The sequence below is a fragment of the Oncorhynchus mykiss genome, chromosome 3 (genome assembly GCF_013265735.2).
Source record: "Oncorhynchus mykiss isolate Arlee chromosome 3, USDA_OmykA_1.1, whole genome shotgun sequence".
NCBI lineage: Eukaryota > Metazoa > Chordata > Actinopteri > Salmoniformes > Salmonidae > Oncorhynchus > Oncorhynchus mykiss.
The window spans coordinates 82,157,530-82,181,784 of record NC_048567.1 but is presented as its reverse complement, the minus strand read 5'-3'; the positions used below and the strand labels follow the sequence as shown (position 1 = coordinate 82,181,784).

Here is a 24,255-nt window from a genome sequence, read left to right as displayed (position 1 = left end):
GAGGGAGAGAATTATGGAGGAGAGGGAGGGAGGGAATTACAGAGGAGAGGGAGGAGAGGGAATGACGGAGGAGAGGGAGGGAGGGAATTACGGAGGAGAGGGAGGAGAGGGAATTACGGAGGAGAGGGAGTGATGGAGGAGAGGGAGGGAGGGAATGACGAGGGAGGGAGGGAGTGATGGAGGAGAGGGAGGGAGGGAATGACGGATGAGAGGGAGTGACGGAGGAGAGGGAGGGAGGGAATGACGGAGGAGAGGGAGTGACGGCAGGAGAGGGAGGGAGGGAATGACGGAGGAGAGGGAGTGACGGAGGAGAGGGAGGGAGGGAATGACGAGGGAGGGAGGGAGTGATGGAGGAGAGGGAGGGAGGGAATGACGGAGGAGAGGGAGGGAGGGAATGACGGAGGGAGGGAGGGAATGACGGAGGAGAGGGAGGGAGTGAGGGAGGAGAGGGAAGGAATGAGGGAGGAGGTGACAGAAGAGAGCGAGGAGGGAGATGTTTGCCTGTGTGTGTCTACCCCTCCCTAATACACTACAACAATAAACACAAACACACACGCACACACACATAAACACACTCATCACCATAATATGGCATACACAGTAACACACAGGGTACCCGGTGCAAATTCAAATGGAATGTTGCTCAATTTTAATGCTGAATGCAGCTCGCTAAGGTTGTGTGTCTGTGGAACCTAGATAGCTAAGGTTGTGTGTCTGTGGTACCTAGATAGCTAAGGTTGTGTGTCTGTGGAACCTAGATAGCTAAGGTTGTGTGTCTGTGGTACCCAGATAGCTAAGGTTGTGTGTCTGTGGTACCTAGATAGCTAAGGTTGTGTGTCTGTGGTACCTAGATAGCTAAGGTTATGTGTCTGTGGTACCTAGATAGCTAAGGTTGTGTGTCTGTGGTACCTAGCTAGCTAAGGTTGTGTGTCTGTGGTACCTAGCTAGCTAGCTAAAGGTGTGTGTCTGTGGTACTTAGCTAGCTAAGGTTATGTGTCTGTGGTACCTAGCTAGCTAAGGTTATGTGTCTGTGGTACCTAGATAGCTAAAGTTATGTGTCTGTGGTACCTAGATAGCTAAGGTTGTGTGTCTGTGGTACCTAGCTAGCTAGCTAAAGGTGTGTGTCTGTGGTACTTAGCTAGCTAAGGTTATGTGTCTGTGGTACCTAGATAGCTAAGGTTATGTGTCTGTGGTACCTAGCTAGCTAGCTAAGGTGATGTGACTGTGGTATCTAGCTAGCTAAAGGTATGTGTCTGTGTTAGCTAGATAGCTATGGTTTTGTGTCTGTGTTACCTAGATAGCTAAGGTTATGTGTCTGTGGTACCTAGATAGCTAAGGTTATGTGTCTGTGGTACCTAGATAGCTAAGGTTATGTGTCTGTGGTGCCTAGATAGCTAAGGTTATGTGTCTGTGTTACCTAGTTAGCTAAGGTTATGTGTCTGTGTTACCTAGATAGCTAGCTAAGGTTATGTGTCTGTGGTGCCTAGATAGCTAAGGTTATGTGTCTGTGTTACCTAGTTAGCTAAGGTTATGTGTCTGTGTTAACTAGATAGCTACGGTTATGTGTCTGTGGTACCTAGCTAGCTAAGGTTATGTGTCTGTGGTACCTAGCTAGCTAAAGTTATGTGTCTGTGTTACCTAGCTAGCTAAGGTTATGTGTCTGTGTTACCTAGATAGCTAAGGTTATGTGTCTGTGTTACCTAGATAGCTAAAGTTATGTGTCTGTGTTACCTAGATAGCTAAGGTTATGTGTCTGTGGTACCTAGCTAGCTAGCTAAGGTTATGTGACTGTGGTATCTAGCTAGCTAAAGGTATGTGTCTGTGTTACCTAGATAGCTATGGTTTTGTGTCTGTGTTACCTAGATAGCTAAGGTTATGTGTCTGTGGTACCTAGATAGCTAAGGTTATGTATCTGTGGTACCTAGATAGCTAAGGTTATGTGTCTGTGGTGCCTAGATAGCTAAGGTTATGTGTCTGTGTTACCTAGTTAGCTAAGGTTATGTGTCTGTGTTACCTAGATAGCTAGCTAAGGTTATGTGTCTGTGGTGCCTAGATAGCTAAGGTTATGTGTCTGTGTTACCTAGTTAGCTAAGGTTATGTGTCTGTGTTACCTAGATAGCTACGGTTATGTGTCTGTGGTACCTAGCTAGCTAAGGTTATGTGTCTGTGGTACCTAGCTAGCTAAAGTTATGTGTCTGTGGTACCTAGATAGCTAAGGTTGTGTGTCTGTGTTACCTAGATAGCTAAGGTTATGTGTCTGTGGTACCTAGATAGCTAAGGTTATGTGTCTGTGTTACCTAGATAGCTAAGGTTATGTGTCTGTGGTACCTAGCTAGCTAAGGTTATTTGTCTGTGTCTGTGGTACCTAGCTAGCTAAGGTTATGTGTCTGTGTCTGTGGTACCTAGCTAGCTAAGGTTTTGTGTATGTGATTGTTGTACCTAGCTAGCTAAGGTTATGTGTCTGTGTCTGTGGTGCCTAGATAGCTAAGGTTATGTGTCTGTGTCGGTGGTATCTAGGTAGCTAAATAGCTACTATGCATCAATGAATAAGTCTGCACCAATACATCATACATATCATACACCCACGCATCATAACACTGATGAAAATCCATTACACTCAGTCAAAAGCTACGCAGCTGCTGTGAGGATTGGACAAATAAACCAACAGCTACGTAGCTGCTGTGAGGGTAGGACAACTAAACCAACTAAACCAACAGCTACGTAGCTGCTGTGAGGTTTGGACAAATAAACCAACAGCTACATAGCTGCTGTGAGGATAGGACAAATAAACCAACAGCTACGTAGCTGCTGTGAGGATAGGACAAACAAACCAACAGCTACGTAGCTGCTGTGAGGATAGTACAAATAAACCAACAGCTACGTAGCCGCTGTGAGGATAGGACAAATAAACCAACAGCTACGTAGCTGCTGTGAGGATAGGACAAATAAACCAACAGCTACGTAGCTGCTGTGAGGATAGGACAAATAAACCAACAGCTACGTAGCTGCTGTGAGGATAGGACAAATAAACCAACTAAACCAACAGCTACGTAGCTGCTGTGAGGATAGTACAAATAAACCAACAGCTACGTAGCCGCTGTGAGGATAGGACAAATAAACCAACTAAACCAACAGCTACGTAGCTGCTGTGAGGATAGTACAAATAAACCAACAGCTACGTAGCCGCTGTGAGGATAGGACAAATAAACCAACAGCTACGTAGCTGCTGTGAGGATAGGACAAATAAACCAACAGCTACGTAGCCGCTGTGAGGATAGGACAAATAAACCAACAGCTACGTAGCTGCTGTGAGGATAGGACAAATAAACCAACAGCTACGTAGCTGCTGTGAGGATAGGACAAATAAACCAACAGCTACGTAGCCGCTGTGAGGATAGGACAAATAAACCAACAGCTACGTAGCCGCTGTGAGGATAGGACAAATAAACCAACAGCTAGGTAGCTGCTGTGAGGATAGGACAAATAAACCAACAGCTACATAGCTGCTGTGAGGATAGGACAAATAAACCAACAGCTACGTAGCTGCTGTGAGGATAGGACAAATAAACCAACAGCTACGTAGCTGCTGTGAGGATAGGACAAATAAACCAACAGCTACGTAGCCGCTGTGAGGATAGGACAAATAAACCAACAGCTACGTAGCTGCTGTGAGGGTAGGACAAATAAACCAACTAAACCAACAGCTACGTAGCTGCTGTGAGGTTTGGACAAATAAACCAACAGCTACATAGCTGCTGTGAGGATAGGACAAACAAACCAACTAAACCAACAGCTACGTAGCTGCTGTGAGGTTTGGACAAATAAACCAACAGCTACGTAGCTGCTGTGAGGATAGGACAAATAAACCAACAGCTACGTAGCTGCTGTGAGGATAGTACAAATAAACCAACAGCTACGTAGCCGCTGTGAGGATAGGACAAATAAACCAACAGCTACGTAGCTGCTGTGAGGATAGGACAAATAAACCAACAGCTACGTAGCTGCTGTGAGGATAGGACAAATAAACCAACAGCTACGTAGCTGCTGTGAGGATAGGACAAATAAACCAACAGCTACGTAGCCGCTGTGAGGATAGGACAAATAAACCAACAGCTATGTAGCCGCTGTGAGGATAGGACAAATAAACCAACTAAACCAACAGCTACGTAGCTGCTGTGAGGATAGTACAAATAAACCAACAGCTACGTAGCCGCTGTGAGGATAGGACAAATAAACCAACAGCTACGTAGCTGCTGTGAGGATAGGACAAATAAACCAACAGCTACGTAGCCGCTGTGAGGATAGGACAAATAAACCAACAGCTACGTAGCTGCTGTGAGGATAGGACAAATAAACCAACAGCTACGTAGCTGCTGTGAGGATAGGACAAATAAACCAACAGCTACGTAGCCGCTGTGAGGATAGGACAAATAAACCAACAGCTACGTAGCCGCTGTGAGGATAGGACAAATAAACCAACAGCTAGGTAGCTGCTGTGAGGATAGGACAAATAAACCAACAGCTACATAGCTGCTGTGAGGATAGGACAAATAAACCAACAGCTACGTAGCTGCTGTGAGGATAGGACAAATAAACCAACAGCTACGTAGCTGCTGTGAGGATAGGACAAATAAACCAACAGCTACGTAGCCGCTGTGAGGATAGGACAAATAAACCAACAGCTACGTAGCTGCTGTGAGGATAGGACACTGGGAAATGGCGCTGTACAACTGTCGGCTTCACACCAACTGCTATTTTGTGGTGTTTCTTTGGGAGATAATATTCCCGCCATCATTTCCTAAAACAGCGATCAAGAATCTCGATTTGGGGGAAGATTTCTACTTCAACGAGGCAGCTTCTCTGGATGTCATGTGATCCATGATCTGCCAGATCAGAGGCAGTAGGGATGACTTGGACTGTTTTCCTGTCAAAATGTAACAAGTACTTTTTGGGTGTCAGGGAAAATGTCTAGAGTAAAAAGTACATTATTTTCTTCAGAAATGTAGTGAAGTAAAAATACAATTTGTCATAAATATAAATAGAATATAAATAAATATAAATAGTAAAGTAAAGTACAGATACACCCCCAAAAACAACTTAAAAGTAGTATTTTTATACCACTGTGTAAAGCTGACCACAGACCAGGTGTAACAGTATAACTTTAGACCGTCCCCTCGCCCATGCCCGGGCGCGAACCAGGGACCCTCCTGCACACATCAACAACTGACACCCACGAAGCATCATTACCCATCGCTCCACAAAAGCCGCAGCCCTTGCAGAGCAAGGGGAACAACTACTTCAAGGTCTCAGAGCAAGTGATGTCACCGATTGAAACGCTATTTAGCGCGCACCACCGCTAACTAAGCTAGCCGTTTCACATCCGTTACACAGGGCCCTATCCCCGGGAGTCGAAAGAGGAAGTGTCATGATTAGACTACGTCGGCAAGCATCTAGACCTCCATTGTCTTGTCAGCGAACGTGCAATTTACTAGAGAAGAAATATATCAACAGGAACAGAATAACTGTAATGTCCTAATGTTTCTCATAGCTGAATAACATTTAATATTTTAGCAGACACTCTTATCCAGAACAATCTAGAAGAAAAATAAATGCACACCTATTTAGGTAAGGTGCTGGCTAGCGGAGTAGAAAACGTGAAAATAAAGGAGAGCCGCACACTCTAGGAGCTCAGATGCAAAAATGTAATATCCAACGTTTCGACAGCCAAGCTGTCTTCATCAGGGTATCCAGAGTGACTTGAATAGTTTTTTCTTACTGGTCCCCCATGGGAATCGAACCTACAACCCTAGCGAACCTACAACCCTAGTGCTGCACGCGCCATGCCCTACCAACTGAGTTACACGGGAACAACATGGGATAATATACACCTCTCTCTCTCAAATGTTTTAAAGAAGTCTCAAGTTTTTTGCTCGTCTGAGTTAGAATACCTCATGAATAAGCTGCAGATCATACTATTTGCCGAGAGAGCTTTCATCTATAATTTTCGTAGCTGTCTATTTATCACCCCAAACCGATGCTGTCATTAAGACTGCACTCAACGAGCTGTATAAGGCCATAAGTAAAGAAGAAAATGCTCATCCAGAAGCAGCGCTCCTAGTGGCCGGGGACTTTAATGCAGGAAAACTAAAATCAGTTTTACCTCTTTGTTTGTGTCCAGTGACATACCAGACGAGCTAAATGCCTTCTAGGATCGTTTTGAGGAAAGCAACCATGCAACCATGCTGAACCATGCATGAGAGCACCAGCAAGTTCTGGACGACTGTGTGATCTCGCTCTCCGTAGTGATGTAAGTAGGACCTTGAAACAGGTTAAAATTCGCAAAGCCACAGGGCCAGACAGATTACGAGGACATGTATTAAAAGCATGCGCTGACCAGCTGGCAAGTGTCTCTCTGACCCAGTCTGTAATATCTACATGTTTCAAGCAGACCACCATAGTCTATTTGACAAACGTAAAGACTAAGCTCCGGACCATGAGATTGAACACCTGCAACTGGATCCTGGACTTCCTGACGGGCCGCCCCCAGGTGGTAAGGGTAGGCAACAACACATCCGCCATACTGAGCCTCAACACGGGTACCCCCTCTGGGGTGAGTGCTTAGTCCCATTCCTGTACGTTTTGGGTTTATGGAAACTGTAGTAAACGCTTACATGCCCCAGGGAGATACAGAAAGTGTTTGAGGAACAGGAGATACAGGAAGACGGTGATTGGGGAGATAGGAGATACCTCTAGGAGATACCTCTAGGAGATACAGGAAGTGGGTGATTCGGGAGATAGGAGATATATCTAGGAGATACAGGAAGAGGGTGATTGGGGAGAGGAGATACCTCTAGGAGATATCTCTAGGAGATACAGGAAGTGGGGTGATTCGGGAGATAGGAGATACCTCTAGGAGATATCTCTAGGAGATACAGGAAGAGGGTGATTGGGAAGATAGGAGATACTTCTAGGAGAAAAAGGAAGAGGGTGATTGAGGAGATAGGATATACCTCTAGGATATATCTCTAGGAGATACAGGAAGAGGGTGATTGGGGAGATAGGAGATACCTCTAGGAGATACCTCTAGGAGATATCTCTAGGAGATACAGGAAGAGGGTGATTGGGAAGATAGGAGATACCTCTAGGAGATATCTCTAGGAGATACAGGAAGAGGGTGATTGGGGAGATAGGAGATACCTCTAGGAGATATCTCTAGGAGATACAGGAAGAGGGTGATTGGGAAGATAGGAGATACCTCTAGGAGATACAGGAAGAGGGTGATTGGGGAGATAGGAGATACCTCTAGGAGAGACAGGAAGAGGGTGATTGAGGAGATAGGATATACCTATAGGAGATATCTCTAGGAGATACAGGAAGAGGGTGATTGGGGAGATAGGAGATACCTCTAGGAGATATCTCTAGGAGATACAGGAAGAGGGTGATTGGGGAGATAGGAGATACCTCTAGGAGATACAGGAAGAGGGTGATTGGGGAGATAGGAGATATCTCTAGGAGATACAGGAAGAGGGTGATTGGGGAGATGGGAGATATCTCTAGGAAATACAGGAAGAGGGTGATTGGGGTTGTTCGGGGGACCAGGATCAGGACCAGGACCCCCCCCCCCCCCCACACACACACACACACGCAAACACTTGTGTCCCTGGAAGGGTTGCGTCACCTGAGTGGGTTGATTCACTGATGTGGTCATCCTGTCTGGGTTGGCGCCCCCCCACCCCCCTTGGGTTGTGCCGTGGTGGAGATCGTTGTGGGCTATACTCAGCCTTGTCTCAGGATGGTAAGTTGGTGGTTGAAGATATCCCTCTAGTGGTGTGGGGGCTGTGCTTTGGCAAAGTGGGTGGGGTTATATCCTTCCTGTTTGGCCCTGTCCGGGGGTGTCCTCCGATGGGGCCACAGTGTCTCCTGACCCTTCCTGTCTCAGCCTCCAGTATTTGTGCTGCAGTAGTTTATGTGTCGGGGGGCTAGGGTCAGTTTGTTATATCTGGAGTACTTCTCCTGTCCTATTCGGTGTCCTGTGTGAATCTAAGTGTGCGTTCTCTAATTCTCTCCTTCTCTCTTTCTTTCTCTCTCTCGGAGGACCTGAGCCCTAGGACCATGCCTCAGGACTACCTGACATGATGACTCCTTGCTGTCCCCAGTCCACCTGGCCGTGCTGCTGCTCCAGTTTCAACTGTTCTGCCTTATCATTATTCGACCATGCTGGTCATTTATGAACATTTGAACATCTTGGCCATGTTCTGTTATAATCTCCACCCGGCACAGCCAGAAGAGGACTGGCCACCCCACATAGCCTGGTTCCTCTCTAGGTTTCTTCCTAGGTTTTGGCCTTTCTAGGGAGTTTTTCCTAGCCACCGTGCTTCTACACCTGCATTGCTTGCTGTTTGGGGTTTTAGGCTGGCTTTCTGTACAGCACTTTGAGATATCAGCTGATGTAAGAAGGGCTATAGAAATAAATGTGATTTGATTTGATTTGAATTGTGGAGACCCGTTAAGTGCTCAGTAGCTCCTACACACACACACACACACACACACACAGACACACAAACACATACAGACACACACACACAGACACACAGACACACAGACACACAGACAGACAGACAGACAGACAGACAGACAGACAGACAGACAGACAGACAGACAGACAGACAGACAGACAGACAGACCGACAGACAGACAGACAGACAAACAGAGGATACTCACCATCAGAGCAGAACTGCTCCCTGGAGCACAGCCTTGTCTCAAACACACAACCTGAGAGTGGGAGAGAGAGAAGGAGAGAGAGAGGGAGAGAGAGAGGGAGAGAGAGAGGGAGAGGGGAGAGAGATGGAGGAGAGAGAATGAGAAAGGGTGAAAGAGAGGGAGAGAGAGAGGGGAGAGGGGTGGAGAGAAAGGGGGAGAGAGAGGGGGTGGAGAGAGAGATATGGGGAGAGGGAGAGGGAGAGATGGACGAGAGAGAGAGAGGGGGAGAGATGGAGGAGAGAGAGGGAGAGATGGAGGAGAGACAGAGGGAGAGAGATGTGTGAGAGAGCGGGTGAGAGAGATATGGTGAGAGAGAGAGATTAACAGCAGCTCTGTTAAAAGCATTAATTGATTGGAAACTGTTACAGTAACTTCTAAAGAGTCTAGGTTATACCTGCTACCTGCTACCTGCTACCTGCTACCTCTTACCTACTACCTACTACCTGCTACCTGCTACCTACTACCTTCTACCTGCTTCCTGCTACCTACTACCTGCTACCTGCTACCTTCTACCTGCTACCTCTTACCTACTACCTACTACTTTCTACCTGCTCCCTGCTACCTACTACCTTCTACCTGCTTCCTGCTACCTACTACCTGCTACCTGCTACCTGCTACCTTCTACCTGCTTCCTGCTACCTACTACCTGCTACCTGCTACCTTCTACCTGCTACCTCTTACCTACTACCTACTACATACTACCTGCTACCTGCTACCTACTACCTTCTACCTGCTTCCTCTTACCTACTACCTACTACTTTCTACCTGCTACCTGCTACCTGCTACCTGCTACCTGCTACCTGCTACATACTACCTGCTACCTGCTACCTACTACCTGCTACCTGCTACCTTCTACCTGCTACCTCTTACCTACTACCTACTACTTTCTACCTGCTACCTGCTACCTGCTACATACTACCTGCTACCTGCTACCTACTACCTTCTACCTGCTTCCTGCTACCTACTACCTACTAACTTCTACCTGCTACCTGCTACCTTCTACCTGCTACCAGCTACCTTCTACCTGCTACCTCTTACCTACTACCTACTACTTTCTACCTGCTACCTGCTACCTGCTACCTACTACCTACTACCTTCTACCTGATACCTGCTACCTACTACCTACTACCTTCTACCTGATACCTACTACCTTCTACCTCCTACCTCTTACCTACTACCTGCTACCTACTACTTACTACTTTCTACCTGCTACCTGCTACTTATTACCTTCTACCTCCTACCTACTACCTGCTACCTGCTACCTTCTACCTGCTACCTTCTACCTGCTACCTCTTACCTACTACCTGCTACCTTCTACCTGCTACCTTCTACCTGCTACCCGCTACCCGCTACCCTTTACCCACTACCCTCTACCCGCTACCCGCAACCTGCTACCTGCTCTACTAATGTTAGCTGTAAGGGCGTCACACACTCATCAAGCATCAGCTATAAGTAATCTCAGCAACCCAGAACCAAAACGCTGTGCCAGATACTCGATAGATTTATATTACGTACTTCTGTCCACAAGAGATTAGCTATCAGAGGAACAAACCCAACGAACACACAAGTCTGATCACAGATAGATGCACACTGTACAGACATACTATCACATGTGACATAACAGCAAACAGCATGAGGTTCCTGTACCATATATTCACTCTGTCTCGCACTGTGGAAGAGAATGAGAATACAGTGGGGCAAAAAAGTATTTAGTCAGCCACCAATTGTGCAAGTTCTCCTACTTAAAAAGATGAGAGAGGCCTGTAATTTTCATCATAGGTACACTTCAACTATGACAGACAAAATTAGAGAAAAAAATACAGAAAATCACATTGTAGGATTTTTAATTAATTTATTTGCAAATTATAACAAAGCCATCACCAACAGAGAGATGAACCTGGAGAAGAGTCCCCTAAGCAAGCTGGTCCTGAGGCTCTGTTCACAAACACAAACAGACCCCACATAGCCCCAGGACAGCAGCACAATTAGACTCAACCAAATCATGAGAAAACAAAAAGATAATTACTTGACACATTGGAAAGAATTAACAAAAAAACAGAGGAAACTAGAATGCTATTTGGCACTACACAGAGAGTACACAGCAGTAGAATACCTGACCACTGTGACTTACCCAAAATTAAGGAAAGATTTGACTATGTACAGACTCAGTGAGCATAGCCTCGCTATTGAGAAAGGCCGCCGTAGGCAGACCTGGCTCTCAAGAGAAGACAGGCTATGTGCACATTGCCCACAAAATGAGGTGGAAACTGAGCTGCACTTCCTAACCTCCTGTCCAACATATGACCATATTAGAGAGACATATTTCCCTCAGATTACACAGACCCACAAAGAATTCGAAAAAACAAATCCAATTTTGATAAACTCCCATATCTACTGGGTGAAATACCACACTGTTCCATCACAGCAGCAATATTTGTGACCTGTTGCCACAAGAAAAGGGCAAGCAGTGAAGAACAAACACCATTGTAAATACAACCCATATTTATGCTAATTTATTATCCCTTGTGTACTTTAACTATTTGCACATCGTTACAACACTGTATATAGACATGGGTAGAGTATGGAGGAAGTATGGGTAGAGTATGGAGGAAGTATGGGTAGAGTATGGAGGAAGTATGGGTAGAGTATGGGGGAAGTATGGGTAGAGTATGGAGGAAGTATGGGTAGAGTACGGAGGAAGTATGGGTAGAGTATGGAGGAAGTATGGGTAGAGTATGGAGGAAGTATGGGTAGAGTACGGAGGAAGTATGGGTAGAGTATGGAGGAAGTATGGGTAGAGTATGGAGGAAGTATGGGTAGAGTATGGAGGAAGTATGGGCAGAGTATGGAGGAAGTATGGGTAGAGTACGGAGGAAGTATGGGTAGAGTATGGAGGAAGTATGGGTAGAGTATGGAGGAAGTATGGGTAGAGTATGGAGGAAGTATGGGTAGAGTATGGAGGAAGTATGGGTAGAGTATGGAGGAAGTATGGGTAGAGTACGGAGGAAGTATGGGTAGAGTATGGAGGAAGTATGGGTAGAGTATGGAGGGAGTATGGGTAGAGTACAGAGGAAGTATGGGTAGAGTATGGAGGAAGTATGGGTAGAGTACGGAGGAAGTATGGGTAGAGTATGGACGGAGTATGGGTGGAGTATGGAGGAAGTATGGGTAGAGTATGGAGGAAGTATGGGTAGAGTACGGAGGAAGTATGGGTAGAGTATGGAGGAAGTATGGGTAGAGTATGGAGGAAGTATGGGTAGAGTATGGAGGAAGTATGGGTAGAGTATGGAGGAAGTATGGGTAGAGTCCGGAGGAAGTATGGGTAGAGTACGGAGGAAGTATGGGTAGAGTATGGAGGAAGTATGGGTAGAGTACGGAGGAAGTATGGGTAGAGTATGGAGGAAGTATGGGTAGAGTATGGAGGAAGTATGGGTAGAGTACGGAGGAAGTATGGGTAGAGTATGGAGGAAGTATGGGTAGAGTATGGAGGAAGTATGGGTAGAGTACGGAGGAAGTATGGGTAGAGTATGGAGGAAGTATGGGTAGAGTATGGAGGAAGTATGGGTGGAGTATGGAGGCCCAGATCTAGTGTGTGTGTGTGTGTGTGTGTGTGTGTGTGTGTGTGTGTGTGTGTGTGTGTGTGTGTGTGTGTGTGTGTGTGTGTGTGTGTGTGTGTGTGTGTGTGTGTGTGTGTGTGTGTGTGTGCTTGCAGGGCTGGTCAGTCAGAGTCTACTGCCAGCAGAACACAGAAGGACAAATTGATGAAGAATTGGGGCTATAAAACATAACTCAGAGTAAAGTCTGAACTGGCCTAGAAGGAGGTGGGGTGAGGTGGGGCTCAGAGTAAAGTCTGAACTGGCCTAGATGGAGGTGGGGCTCAGAGTAAAGACTGAACTGGCCTTGATGGAGGTGGGGCTCAGAGTAAAGTCTGAACTGGCCTAGAAGGAGGTGGGGTGAGGTGGGGCTCAGAGTAATGTCTGAACTGGTCTAGAAGGAGGTGGGGCTCAGAGTAATGTCTGAACTTGCCTAGATGGAGGTGGGGTGAGGTGGGGCTCAGAGTAAAGTCTGAACTGGTCTAGAAGGAGGTGGTGCTCAGAGTAAAGTCTGAACTGGTCTAGAAGGAGGTGGGGTCCAGAGTAAAGTCTGAACTGGCCTAGATGGAGGTGGGGTGAGGTGGGGCTCAGAGTAAAGTCTGAACTAGGTTACTGTTATTCCTGTCCTTCTCTCTCTGGGGCAACAAAAGGAAGGACAGTGTGGGGCAGGAACAATGCAGCGATAGTTCTGTTCTGCCATTTCTGCCTGGATACCATGTCCTTTCTACAGTAGCAGCTGAGGACACGGTCATATGACATTCTTGTTGTTGAATGGATACCATGCCTGGATACCATGTCCTTTCTACAGTAGCAGCTGAGGACACGGTCATATGACATTCTTGTTGTTGAATGGATACCATGCCTGGATACCATGTCCTTTCTACAGTAGCAGCTGGGGACACGGTCATATGACATTCTTGTTGTTGAGTGCTTGGTCTGGTTTCAGGTGTCAAATGTAATGAGGAATATAACATAGCACAAAGCTGGTCAATAAAACATCAGTAACTGACAATAGTGAACTGTGGTGATTGATTATGGACTGAAACCAGTGGAGAATACGGATAATGCTTTCACAGACCTCAGTATTGATTATGGACTGAAACCAGTGGAGAATAGGGATAATGCTTTCACAGACCTCAGTATTGATTATGGACTGAAACCAGTGGAGAATACGGATAATGCTTTCACAGACCTCAGTATTGATTATGGACTGAAACCAGTGGAGAATAGGGATAATGCTTTCACAGAACTCAGTATTGATTATAGACTGAAACCAGTGGAGAATAGGGATAATGCTATCACAGAACTCAGTATTGATTATCAACGAAAACCAGTGGAGAATAGGGATAATGCTTTCACAGACCTCAGAATTGACGGCTGCCTGGACAGATTGGACTGATCTCTTCCATGGCTATTAGCCTTTAGCTATTATACACAGACAGATAGCACAGACACACACATCCACAATGTCAGACAACACAAACACATGTATCCTCCCAGCAGACCAGACATCTTTTAGAAATCTTTGAGCGATTTGATCGAACGTGTCTGGAGTGCAGGTTCAACCTATAACCCAACATATAGCCCGGTCTTTGGTAACAAAATGTTAACCCGGAATTGCCCTTATTTCCCCAGAGTGGAAACAAAGAGTTCAGCGTGTCCGCATGCATCCTGTACCCAGGCAAAACCTCTTGGTCTCTTACCTGTACCCAGAAAAACCTCCTGGTCTCCTACATAATGTACCCAGCTAAAACCTTCTGGTCTCCATCATGTACCCAGCTAAAACCTCCTGGTCTCCATCCTGTACCCAGGTAAAACCTCCTAGTCTCCATCATGTACCCAGGTAAAACCTCCTGGTCTCCATCATGTACCCAGGTAAAACCTCCTGGTCACCTCAATCATGTACCCAGCTTAAACCTCCTGGTCTCTTACATGTACCCAGAAAAACCTCCTGGTCTCCTACATCATGTACCCAGCTAAAACCTCCTGGTCTCCATCCTGTACCCAGGTAAAACCTCCTAGTCTCCATCATGTACCCAGGTAAAACCTCCTGGTCTCCATCATGTACCCAGGTAAAACCTCCTGGCCACCTCAATCATGTACCCAGCTTAAACCTCCTGGTCTCTTACATGTACCCAGAAAAACCTCCTGGTCTCCTACATCATGTACCCAGCTAAAACCTCCTGGTCTCCATCATGTACCCATCTAAAACCCCCTGGTCTCCTACATGATGTACCCAGCTTAAACCTCCTGGTCTCCTACATCATGTACCCAGCAAAACCTCCTGGTCTCCTACATGATGTACCCAGCAAAACGTTCTAGTCTCCTACATCATGTACCCAGCAAAACCTTCTAGTCTCCTACATCATGTACCCAGCTAAAACCTCCTGGTCTCCTACATCATGTACCCAGCTAAAACCTCCTGGTCTCCTACATCATGTACCCAGCAAAACCTTCTAGTCTCCTACATTATGTACCCAGCTAAAACCTCCTGGTCTCCATCATGTACCCATCTAAAACCTCCTGCACTCCATCATGTACCCAGGTAAAACCTCCTGGTCTCCATCATGTACCCAGGTAAAACCTCCTGGTCTCCATCATGTACCCAGCTAAAACATCCTGGTCTCCATCATGTACCCAGGTAAAACCTCCTGGTCTCCATCATGTACCCAGTAAAACCTCCTGGTCTCCTACATCATGTACCCAGCTAAAACCTCCTGGTCTCTGTCATGTACCCAGTTTAAACCTCCTGGTCTCCATCATGTACCCAGTAAAACCTCCTGGTCTACATCATGTACCCAGCTAAAACCTCCTGGTCTCTGTCATGTACCCAGTTAAAACCTCCTGGTCTCCATCATGTACCCAGCTAAAACCTCCTGGTCTCTGTCATGTACCCAGTTAAAACCTCCTGGTCTCCATCATGTACCCAGCTAAAACCTCCTGGTCTCTATCATGCACCCAGCTAAAACCTCCTGGTCTCCTGCATCATGTACCCAGCTAAAACCTCCTGGTCTCCATCATGTACCCAGCTAAAACCTCCTGGTCTCCATCATGTACCCAGAGCTGTCATGATGTATGCAATGACTAATAGCTCTCCCCTGACAACACACAGAGCGAGAGAGAGAGAGAGAGAGAGACAGAGAGAGAGAGAGACAGAGACAGAGACAGACAGACAGACAGACAGACAGACAGACAGACAGACAGACAGACAGACAGACAGACATGTGGATAAGACATGTCAGAAAATATATTCAGGGTGTTTGTTCCCCGTTCATTATATTCAGGGTGTTTGTTCCCTGTTCATTATATTCTGGGTGTTTGTTCCCCGTATATTCTTGGTGTTTGTTCCCTGTATATTCTTGGTGTTTGTTCCCTGTATATTCTGGGTGTTTGTTCCCTGTATATTCTTGGTGTTTGTTCCCTGTATATTCTGGGTGTTTGTTCCCCGTATATTCTGGGTGTTTGTTCCCTGTATATTCTGGGTGTTTGTTCCCTGTATATTCTGGGTGTTTGTTCCCTGTTCATTATATTCTGGGTGTTTGTTCCCCGTATATTCTTGGTGTTTGTTCCCTGTATATTCTGGGTGTTTGTTCCCTGTATATTCTTGGTGTTTGTTCCCTGTATATTCTGGGTGTTTGTTCCCTGTATATTCTTGGTGTTTGTTCCCTGTATATTCTGGGTGTTTGTTCCCCGTATATTCTGGGTGTTTGTTCCCCGTATATTCTGGGTGTTTGTTCCCTGTATATTCTGGGTGTTTGTTCCCCGTATATTCTGGGTGTTTGTTCCCCGTATATTCTGGGTGTTTGTTCCCTGTATATTCTGGGTGTTTGTTCCCCGTATATTCTGGGTGTTTGTTCCCCGTATATTCTGGGTGTTTGTTCCCCGTATATTCTGGGTGTTTGTTCCCTGTATATTCTGGGTGTTTGTTCCCCGTATATTCAGGGTGTTTGTTCCCTGTTCATTATATTCTGGGTGTTTGTTCCCTGTTCATCCAGGGTGTTTGTTCCCCGTATATTCTGGGTGTTTGTTCCCTGTATATTCTGGGTGTTTGTTCCCTGTATATTCTGGGTGTTTGTTCCCTGTATATTCTGGGTGTTTGTTCCCTGTATATTCTTGGTGTTTGTTCCCCGTATATTCTGGCTGTTTGTTCCCCGTATATTCAGGCTGTTTGTTCCCTGTATATTCTGGGTGTTTGTTCCCTGTATATTCTGGGTGTTTGTTCCCTGTATATTCTGGGTGTTTGTTCCCCGTATATTCTGGGTGTTTGTTCCCTGTATATTCTGGGTGTTTGTTCCCTGTATATTCTGGGTGTTTGTTCCCCGTATATTCTGGTTGTTTGTTCCCCGTATATTCTGGGTGTTTGTTCCCCGTATATTCTGTGTGTTTGTTCCCTGTATATTCTGGGTGTTTGTTCCCCGTATATTCAGGGTGTTTGTTCCCTGTTCATTATATTCTGGGTGTTTGTTCCCTGTTCATCCAGGGTGTTTGTTCCCCGTATATTCTGGGTGTTTGTTCCCCGTATATTCTGGGTGTTTGTTCCCTGTATATTCTGGGTGTTTGTTCCCCGTATATTCTGGGTGTTTGTTCCCCGTATATTCTGGGTGTTTGTTCCCCGTATATTCTGGGTGTTTGTTCCCTGTATATTCTGGGTGTTTGTTCCCCGTATATTCAGGGTGTTTGTTCCCTGTTCATTATATTCTGGGTGTTTGTTCCCTGTTCATCCAGGGTGTTTGTTCCCCGTATATTCTGGGTGTTTGTTCCCTGTATATTCTGGGTGTTTGTTCCCTGTATATTCTGGGTGTTTGTTCCCTGTATATTCTGGGTGTTTGTTCCCTGTATATTCTTGGTGTTTGTTCCCCGTATATTCTGGCTGTTTGTTCCCCGTATATTCAGGCTGTTTGTTCCCTGTATATTCTGGGTGTTTGTTCCCTGTATATTCTGGGTGTTTGTTCCCTGTATATTCTGGGTGTTTGTTCCCCGTATATTCTGGGTGTTTGTTCCCTGTATATTCTGGGTGTTTGTTCCCTGTATATTCTGGGTGTTTGTTCCCCGTATATTCTGGTTGTTTGTTCCCCGTATATTCTGGGTGTTTGTTCCCCGTATATTCTGTGTGTTTGTTCCCTGTATATTCTGGGTGTTTGTTCCCCGTATATTCAGGGTGTTTGTTCCCTGTTCATTATATTCTGGGTGTTTGTTCCCTGTTCATCCAGGGTGTTTGTTCCCCGTATATTCTGGGTGTTTGTTCCCTGTATATTCTGGGTGTTTGTTCCCTGTATATTCTGGGTGTTTGTTCCCCGTATATTCTGGGTGTTTGTTCCCTGTATATTCTTGGTGTTTGTTCCCCGTATATTCTGGCTGTTTGTTCCCTGTATATTCTTGGTGTTTGTTCCCTGTATATTCTGGCTGTTTGTTCCCCGTATATTCTGGGTGTTTGTTCCCTGTATATTCTGGGTGTTTGTTCCCTGTATATTCTGGGTGTTTGTTCCCTGTATATTCTGGGTGTTTGTTCCCCGTATATTCTGGCTGTTTGTTCCCTGTATATTCTTGGTGTTTGTTCCCCGTATATTCTGGGTGTTTTTTCCCTGTTCATCCAGGGTGTTTGTTCCCCGTATATTCTGGCTGTTTGTTCCCTGTATATTCTGGGTGTTTGTTCCCCGTATATTCTGGGTGTTTGTTCCCCGTATATTCTGGGTGTTTGTTCCCCGTATATTCTGGGTGTTTGTTCCCTGTATATTCTTGGTGTTTGTTCCCCGTATATTCTGGGTGTTTGTTCCCTGTATATTCTGGGTGTTTGTTCCCTGTATATTCTGGGTGTTTGTTCCCCGTATATTCTGGGTGTTTGTTCCCCGTATATTCTGGGTGTTTGTTCCCCGTATATTCTGGGTGTTTGTTCCCTGTATATTCTGGGTGTTTGTTCCCCGTATATTCAGGGTGTTTGTTCCCTGTTCATTATATTCTGGGTGTTTGTTCCCTGTTCATCCAGGGTGTTTGTTCCCCGTATATTCTGGGTGTTTGTTCCCTGTATATTCTGGGTGTTTGTTCCCTGTATATTCTGGGTGTTTGTTCCCCGTATATTCTGGGTGTTTGTTCCCTGTATATTCTTGGTGTTTGTTCCCCGTATATTCTGGCTGTTTGTTCCCTGTATATTCTTGGTGTTTGTTCCCCGTATATTCTGGCTGTTTGTTCCCCGTATATTCTGGGTGTTTGTTCCCTGTATATTCTTGGTGTTTGTTCCCTGTATATTCTGGGTGTTTGTTCCCTGTATATTCTGGGTGTTTGTTCCCCGTATATTCTGGCTGTTTGTTCCCTGTATATTCTTGGTGTTTGTTCCCCGTATATTCTGGGTGTTTGTTCCCTGTTCATCCAGGGTGTTTGTTCCCCGTATATTCTGGCTGTTTGTTCCCTGTATATTCTGGGTGTTTGTTCCCCGTATATTCTGGGTGTTTGTTCCCCGTATATTCTGGGTGTTTGTTCCCCGTATATTCTGGGTGTTTGTTCCCTGTATATTCTTGGTGTTTGTTCCCCGTATATTCTGGCTGTTTGTTCCCCGTATATTCTGGGTGTTTGTTCCCTGTATATTCTTGGTGTTTGTTCCCTGTATATTCTGGGTGTTTGTTCCCCGTATATTCTGGGTGTTTGTTCCCTGTATATTCTTGGTGTTTGTTCCCCGTATATTCTGGCTGTTTGTTCCCTGTATATTCTTGGTGTTTGTTCCCTGTATATTCTGGCTGTTTGTTCCCCGTATATTCAGGCTGTTTGTTCCCCGTATATTCTGGGTGTTTGTTCCCCGTATATTCTGGGTGTTTGTTCCCTGTATATTCTGGGTGTTTGTTCCCTCATTCATATTGTTCAGAGGATGCTTCTAAAGGGAGATCTGCGATCCACACACTTTTGTTTGAACTCTTTTCATTTATCCACATTCACTTACTGCCAGATGCACTTCAGTGTACAAAAGAAACGCAAGAGATGAAGGGATCTTATAATTAGCTCGGTAGGGCCAAACCAACACCTATGGAGACAGCATATTCCACAGCATAACAGACAAACACGGAGATGGAACACAGATGCTGTAAATAATGATGAGTGACAACATTAAAAATGCATGTTTAAGTCAAACAGGGAACACATTCATTTAATGGCCATACTAACTGCTTCCATTATTCTAATGAATAACAATACAGAAATAACTAAATCCCTGAACCTTCACCTTTATAACGCCAGGTAGCCATGGTAACTGGCTGGGATGAGGCGGTGCTCCTCTGTTACCAGGGAGCTAGGCATTATGAGACCTGAGAGTCAGAATAATGCTCAATGTGGAACTAAATGGTGTGACGAGGGTGTAGGAGGAGGGGGGAGTAGGAATAGAGAGGGGTATAAAAAACAGGGAAGTGGAGACGAAGGTTTGCAGAGAAGAGACGGAGAGTATAATCTGAACAGGCAATGCAAGTAGCGCTAAACCGTAGCCTAGTTGCTCTCCGTGGTTCTGAAACGCATAAACTTCATGCAAGTAGAAAGCCGATACTGCAAACTTTAGGTCTGAAAGCTATAAAGCTGGTATTTCATAAAGCCAATAGAAAACCATTTCTACTTTATGGACTTTTTCTTGTCAACAGTGAACTGTGGTTGTTTTAGCTGTTAATTGTTAAACGTTTAGCTGTTAATTGAAGTTACAAAAACCGACACCAAAGCTATTTAAAAACATCCAACTAATAAAAATGTATTTACTCAATATCTCTTCCCAATTCCGATTTATTTCATTACTTTGATGAAATGTAATGCCATTCACACCTTGTAGATCTTTAAGGTAAAAACGTGTGAATCATACATTTCTCTAAACCGCGGACCTCATTCCAAACACTGCTTCAGTAGCTACCGCTCAGTGAAGTTTCCCTCTATCACTGCCTCTTCTCTTCCATCTCTGCCTCCACTAAAACTCCATGTTCCCGACACTCCAACATCATCTTACCGTATCTGCTTGACGTCCCAAACTGGTACAACACCGTCATGAAAAGCAACGCTCTCCATAGCTTCGGGTGCTTCATTTTTAGACAGACACCACCTAAAATACAACTATTGTCTGATGTACCAACACGATCCAATTCCTGTCCCGTTGGAAATAGAATCAAATCCCCATGTTTCTTCACCGAGCTACGGGCAGACCTATACCGCGCTGGATTCACCGAAACAAAATGTTTCGCTAAAGTGCAATAACTGGGTTTGGCCAGAAAAAGAGAGGAAAAAACCAAACACACATACGACACAAGGGCATCCAAACCCTTGAAATTCTGGAGCGGATTGGGGAGCGGGAATTGCTCGGTCTGTGGTGGCGGGGACATTCATATTATACATTCATATGGTGGGGGACCCGCAATGACGTCACAGGAGAACGCAGTGGACCGACGGTAATGGGAGCTACACCTGTGACTGTGTCAGATGACTTTATATCAGAGAACAGCCGTAGGGAAATGGTCTATACGGTCTTTATCTTTGATGGTCAATGTTGGTTCTGCTTCTTCTGTCCTATTTTTGGATAGAGAAATTGATTCTCAGCCCACTTTTAGGTTAGGGTTAGTAGTTCATTCGAAATCTGTGCTGATATTGATACTGCTTGACTAAGCTTTACTCATACACCCCTAAATGAGCACCCCTCACCTGAGGCTGAGGGACATCTTTCAAGAATGTTCAAATGAAACAAGGCTACCAGGAGGGGAGGGGGGGGGGGGGGGGGGGCTAACTGAAGAACACAAAGAGACAGAAAACGTGAAGTATTCAATATGTTCGATGTCCTCCCTCTTCCTACCACCTGCTGCCATGCAAACTAGGACGTAGGCTTCGTGGCTGTTTATACAAATTGACATGACGGCAGGGACACCTAGTGTCTGCTTTTCAATACTGCATTGTCATTCATCGACAGAAGAAGTAAGATCTACACTTGAGCTAGTTTGCTACAGCCGGAAATAGTCCTGCAGCAACAGACAGTGTGAATGAGGACAATTAGTGGACATTATTTTTAGGGGTTGATACATTTTTCGTTGGGGGAAATCAAGTCTGACATTTTAAAGTAGATATTACAAACTTTAGAAGCTTTCCTAAACCTCCAGCTACTCTACACTACTCCAACTGTTTAACTCTACTCTCTCCAACTACTCTACACTACTCCAATTACTCTAGCACAACTACTCTACTCCAACTACTCCACTCCAACTACTCCACTCCAACTACTCTTCTCCAACTACTCTAGCACAACTACTCTAGCACAACTACTCTACTCCAACTACTCCACTCCAACTACTCCACTCCAACTACTCTTCTCCAACTACTCTACACTACTCCAATTACTCTAGCACAACTACTCTACTCCAACTACTCCACTCCAACTACTCCACTCCAACTACTCTTCTCCAACTACTCTAGCACAACTACTCCACTCCAACTACTCTACTACAACTACTCTACTCCAACTACTCTTCTCTACTCTAGTCGAACTACTCCACTCCACCTACTCTAGTCCAACTACTCTACTCTACTACAATTACTCTAGTCCAACTACTCTACAACTACTCTAGTCCAACTACTCTACTATACTACAACTACTCTAGTCCAACTACTCTACTCCAACTACTCTACTACAACAACTCTACTCTACTCCAAATACTCTAGTCCAACTACTATACTCTACTCCAACTACTCTACTCCAACTAATCTACTACAACTACTCTACTCTACTCCAAATACTCTAGTCCAACTACTATACTCTACTCCAACTACTCTACTCCAACTAATCTACTACAACTAATCTACTACAACTACTCTACTCTACTCCAAATACTCTAGTCCAACTACTATACTCTACTCCAACTACTCTACTCCAACTAATCTACTACAACTACTCTACTCTACTCCAAATACTCTACTCCAACTACTATACTCCAAATACTCTACTACAACTACTCTACTCTACTCCATCTACTCTACTACAACTACTCTAATCTACTCCAAATACTCTAGTCCAACTACTCTACTCCAACTACTCTAGTCCAACTTCTCCCTCCAACTACTCTAACTACAACTACTCTACTCCTCTCCAAGTACTGTAGTCCAAGTACTCTACTCCAAAGTACTCTACTACAACTACTGTATTTATCCAACTACTCTATTCTACTACTCTAATCTATTCAACTACGCTACTACAACTATTTTACTCATCTCCAACTACTGTAGTCCAACTACACTCATCCAACTACTCTACTACAACTACTCTACTCATCTCCAACTACTCTAGTCCAACTACTGTACTCTACTCCAACTACTGAGTACTTTTTAAATGAGCTACGTTTGACTTTTCTTGTTATTTTTGTTATCCTACCACTAACAGTACTCTTACTTGAGTAGAATATTTCAGTACTCTTTCCGCCCCTCGGTGTGCAGAGACAAAGGCAAGCTGATTGATTATTACGTAGGATTATATTAAAACCTAATCATCAAAGGAAAGCCGCTCACCACCAGCTGTCCTTCCCGAGGCTTGTGGTAAAGATGACTCACATGAAGTCACTGCTGCTAAGATAAAAGATGGTCTAGGTGTATTTTTTTTTTTTTTAGCATGTTGTTTAAGGGAGAATAAGAATAACCACAGGTCATGTGTTTGTTTGAAATATTATGTTTTATGGGTTTGTTTATGCCACAGTGAAACTTTCCCAAGCAGTTGTGAAACTCTCTCTCTCTCTGTCTCTCTCTCTCTCTGTCTCTGTCTCTCTCTGTCTCTGTCTCTCTCTCTCTCTCTCTCTCTGTCTCTCTCTCTCTCTCTCTCTCTCTCTGTCTCTGTCTCTCTCTGTCTCTGTCTCTCTCTCTCTCTCTCTCTGTCTCTCTCTCTCTGTCTCTCTGTTACTCTGTCTCTCTCTCTCTCTCTGTCTCTCTCTCTCTCTGTCTCTCTCTCTCTCTGTCTCTGTCTCTCTCTGTCTCTCTCTCTCTCTCTCTCTCTCTCTCTGTCTCTCTCTCTCTCTCTGTCTCTGTCTCTCTCTGTCTCTGTCTCTCTCTCTCTCTCTCTCTGTCTCTCTCTCTCTCTGTCTCTCTGTTACTCTCTCTCTCTCTCTCTCTCTCTCTCTCTCTCTCTCTCTCTCTCTCTCTCTGTCTCTGTCTCTCTCTGTCTCTTTCTCTCTCTCTCTCTCTCTCTGTCTCTCTCTCTGTCTCTCTGTTACTCTGTCTCTCTCTCTCTGTCTCTGTCTCTCTCTCTCTGTCTCTCTCTCTCTCTGTCTCTCTCTCTGTCTCTCTCTCTCTCTGTCTCTCTCTCTCTCTCTCTCTCTCTCTCTCTCTCTCTCTCTCGTCTCGTGTGGTGGTTCACCTCTCTGGCATGTGTGTATGTGTGTTTTGTGGGTTGCTCGGCAGCGGGTGTGTGTTTTTGACCGATGACCCCCACTATGCAATCCACATCTCTCTAACACCATATCAAATGTCAGATGTCATGGCATTTCTGCTCTCTCTCTCTCTCTCTCTCTCTCTCTCTCTCTCTCTCTCACTCACTCTCACTCTGGCTCCCTGTTTCTCTGTCTGTGTGTCTGTCTCTGTATCTCTCTCCCTATACCCCTCACCACCCCCCCTCTCTCTCTCTCTCTCTCTCTTTCCTACTCCCTCTTTCTTCCCATTTCACCTACTCTACAGGGCCATTATTTCCCAGCATGCCACTCTTCCAGGTACAGGCAACTCCCACATGGTCCACATTCCATAGGCCCCCCTCCCTCTCTCTCTCTCTCTCTCTCTCTCTCTCTCTCTCTCTCATCCCCTCTCTCTTCCCCCCCTTCCACCCACCCTCTTTCTCTCTATCTCCCCCCTCTCTCTGTCTCTACCCCCCCTCTCTCTCTCTCTCTGTCTCTCTCTCTCTTTCTCCACAACCCTCTCAACCCTCTAC

General features: G+C 45.3%; 1 protein-coding gene across 1 annotated transcript in view; it reads right to left on the bottom strand.

Annotated features, from left to right (window-relative positions):
• The window catches only part of LOC118944725 (trophinin-like), a 36,657-nt gene extending 16,029 nt beyond the window's left edge, over nt 1-20,628 (bottom strand). Inside the window, exons 1-2 of the mRNA XM_036965249.1 lie at nt 20,320-20,628; nt 8,722-8,772 (exon numbers count right to left, since the gene is read on the bottom strand). Coding sequence (XP_036821144.1) covers nt 8,722-8,772; nt 20,320-20,395 — 127 coding nt within the window. The 5' untranslated portion in view covers nt 20,396-20,628. The remainder of the gene's footprint in view (nt 1-8,721; nt 8,773-20,319) is intronic.
• Between the last annotated feature and the right edge of the window lie 3,627 nt (nt 20,629-24,255).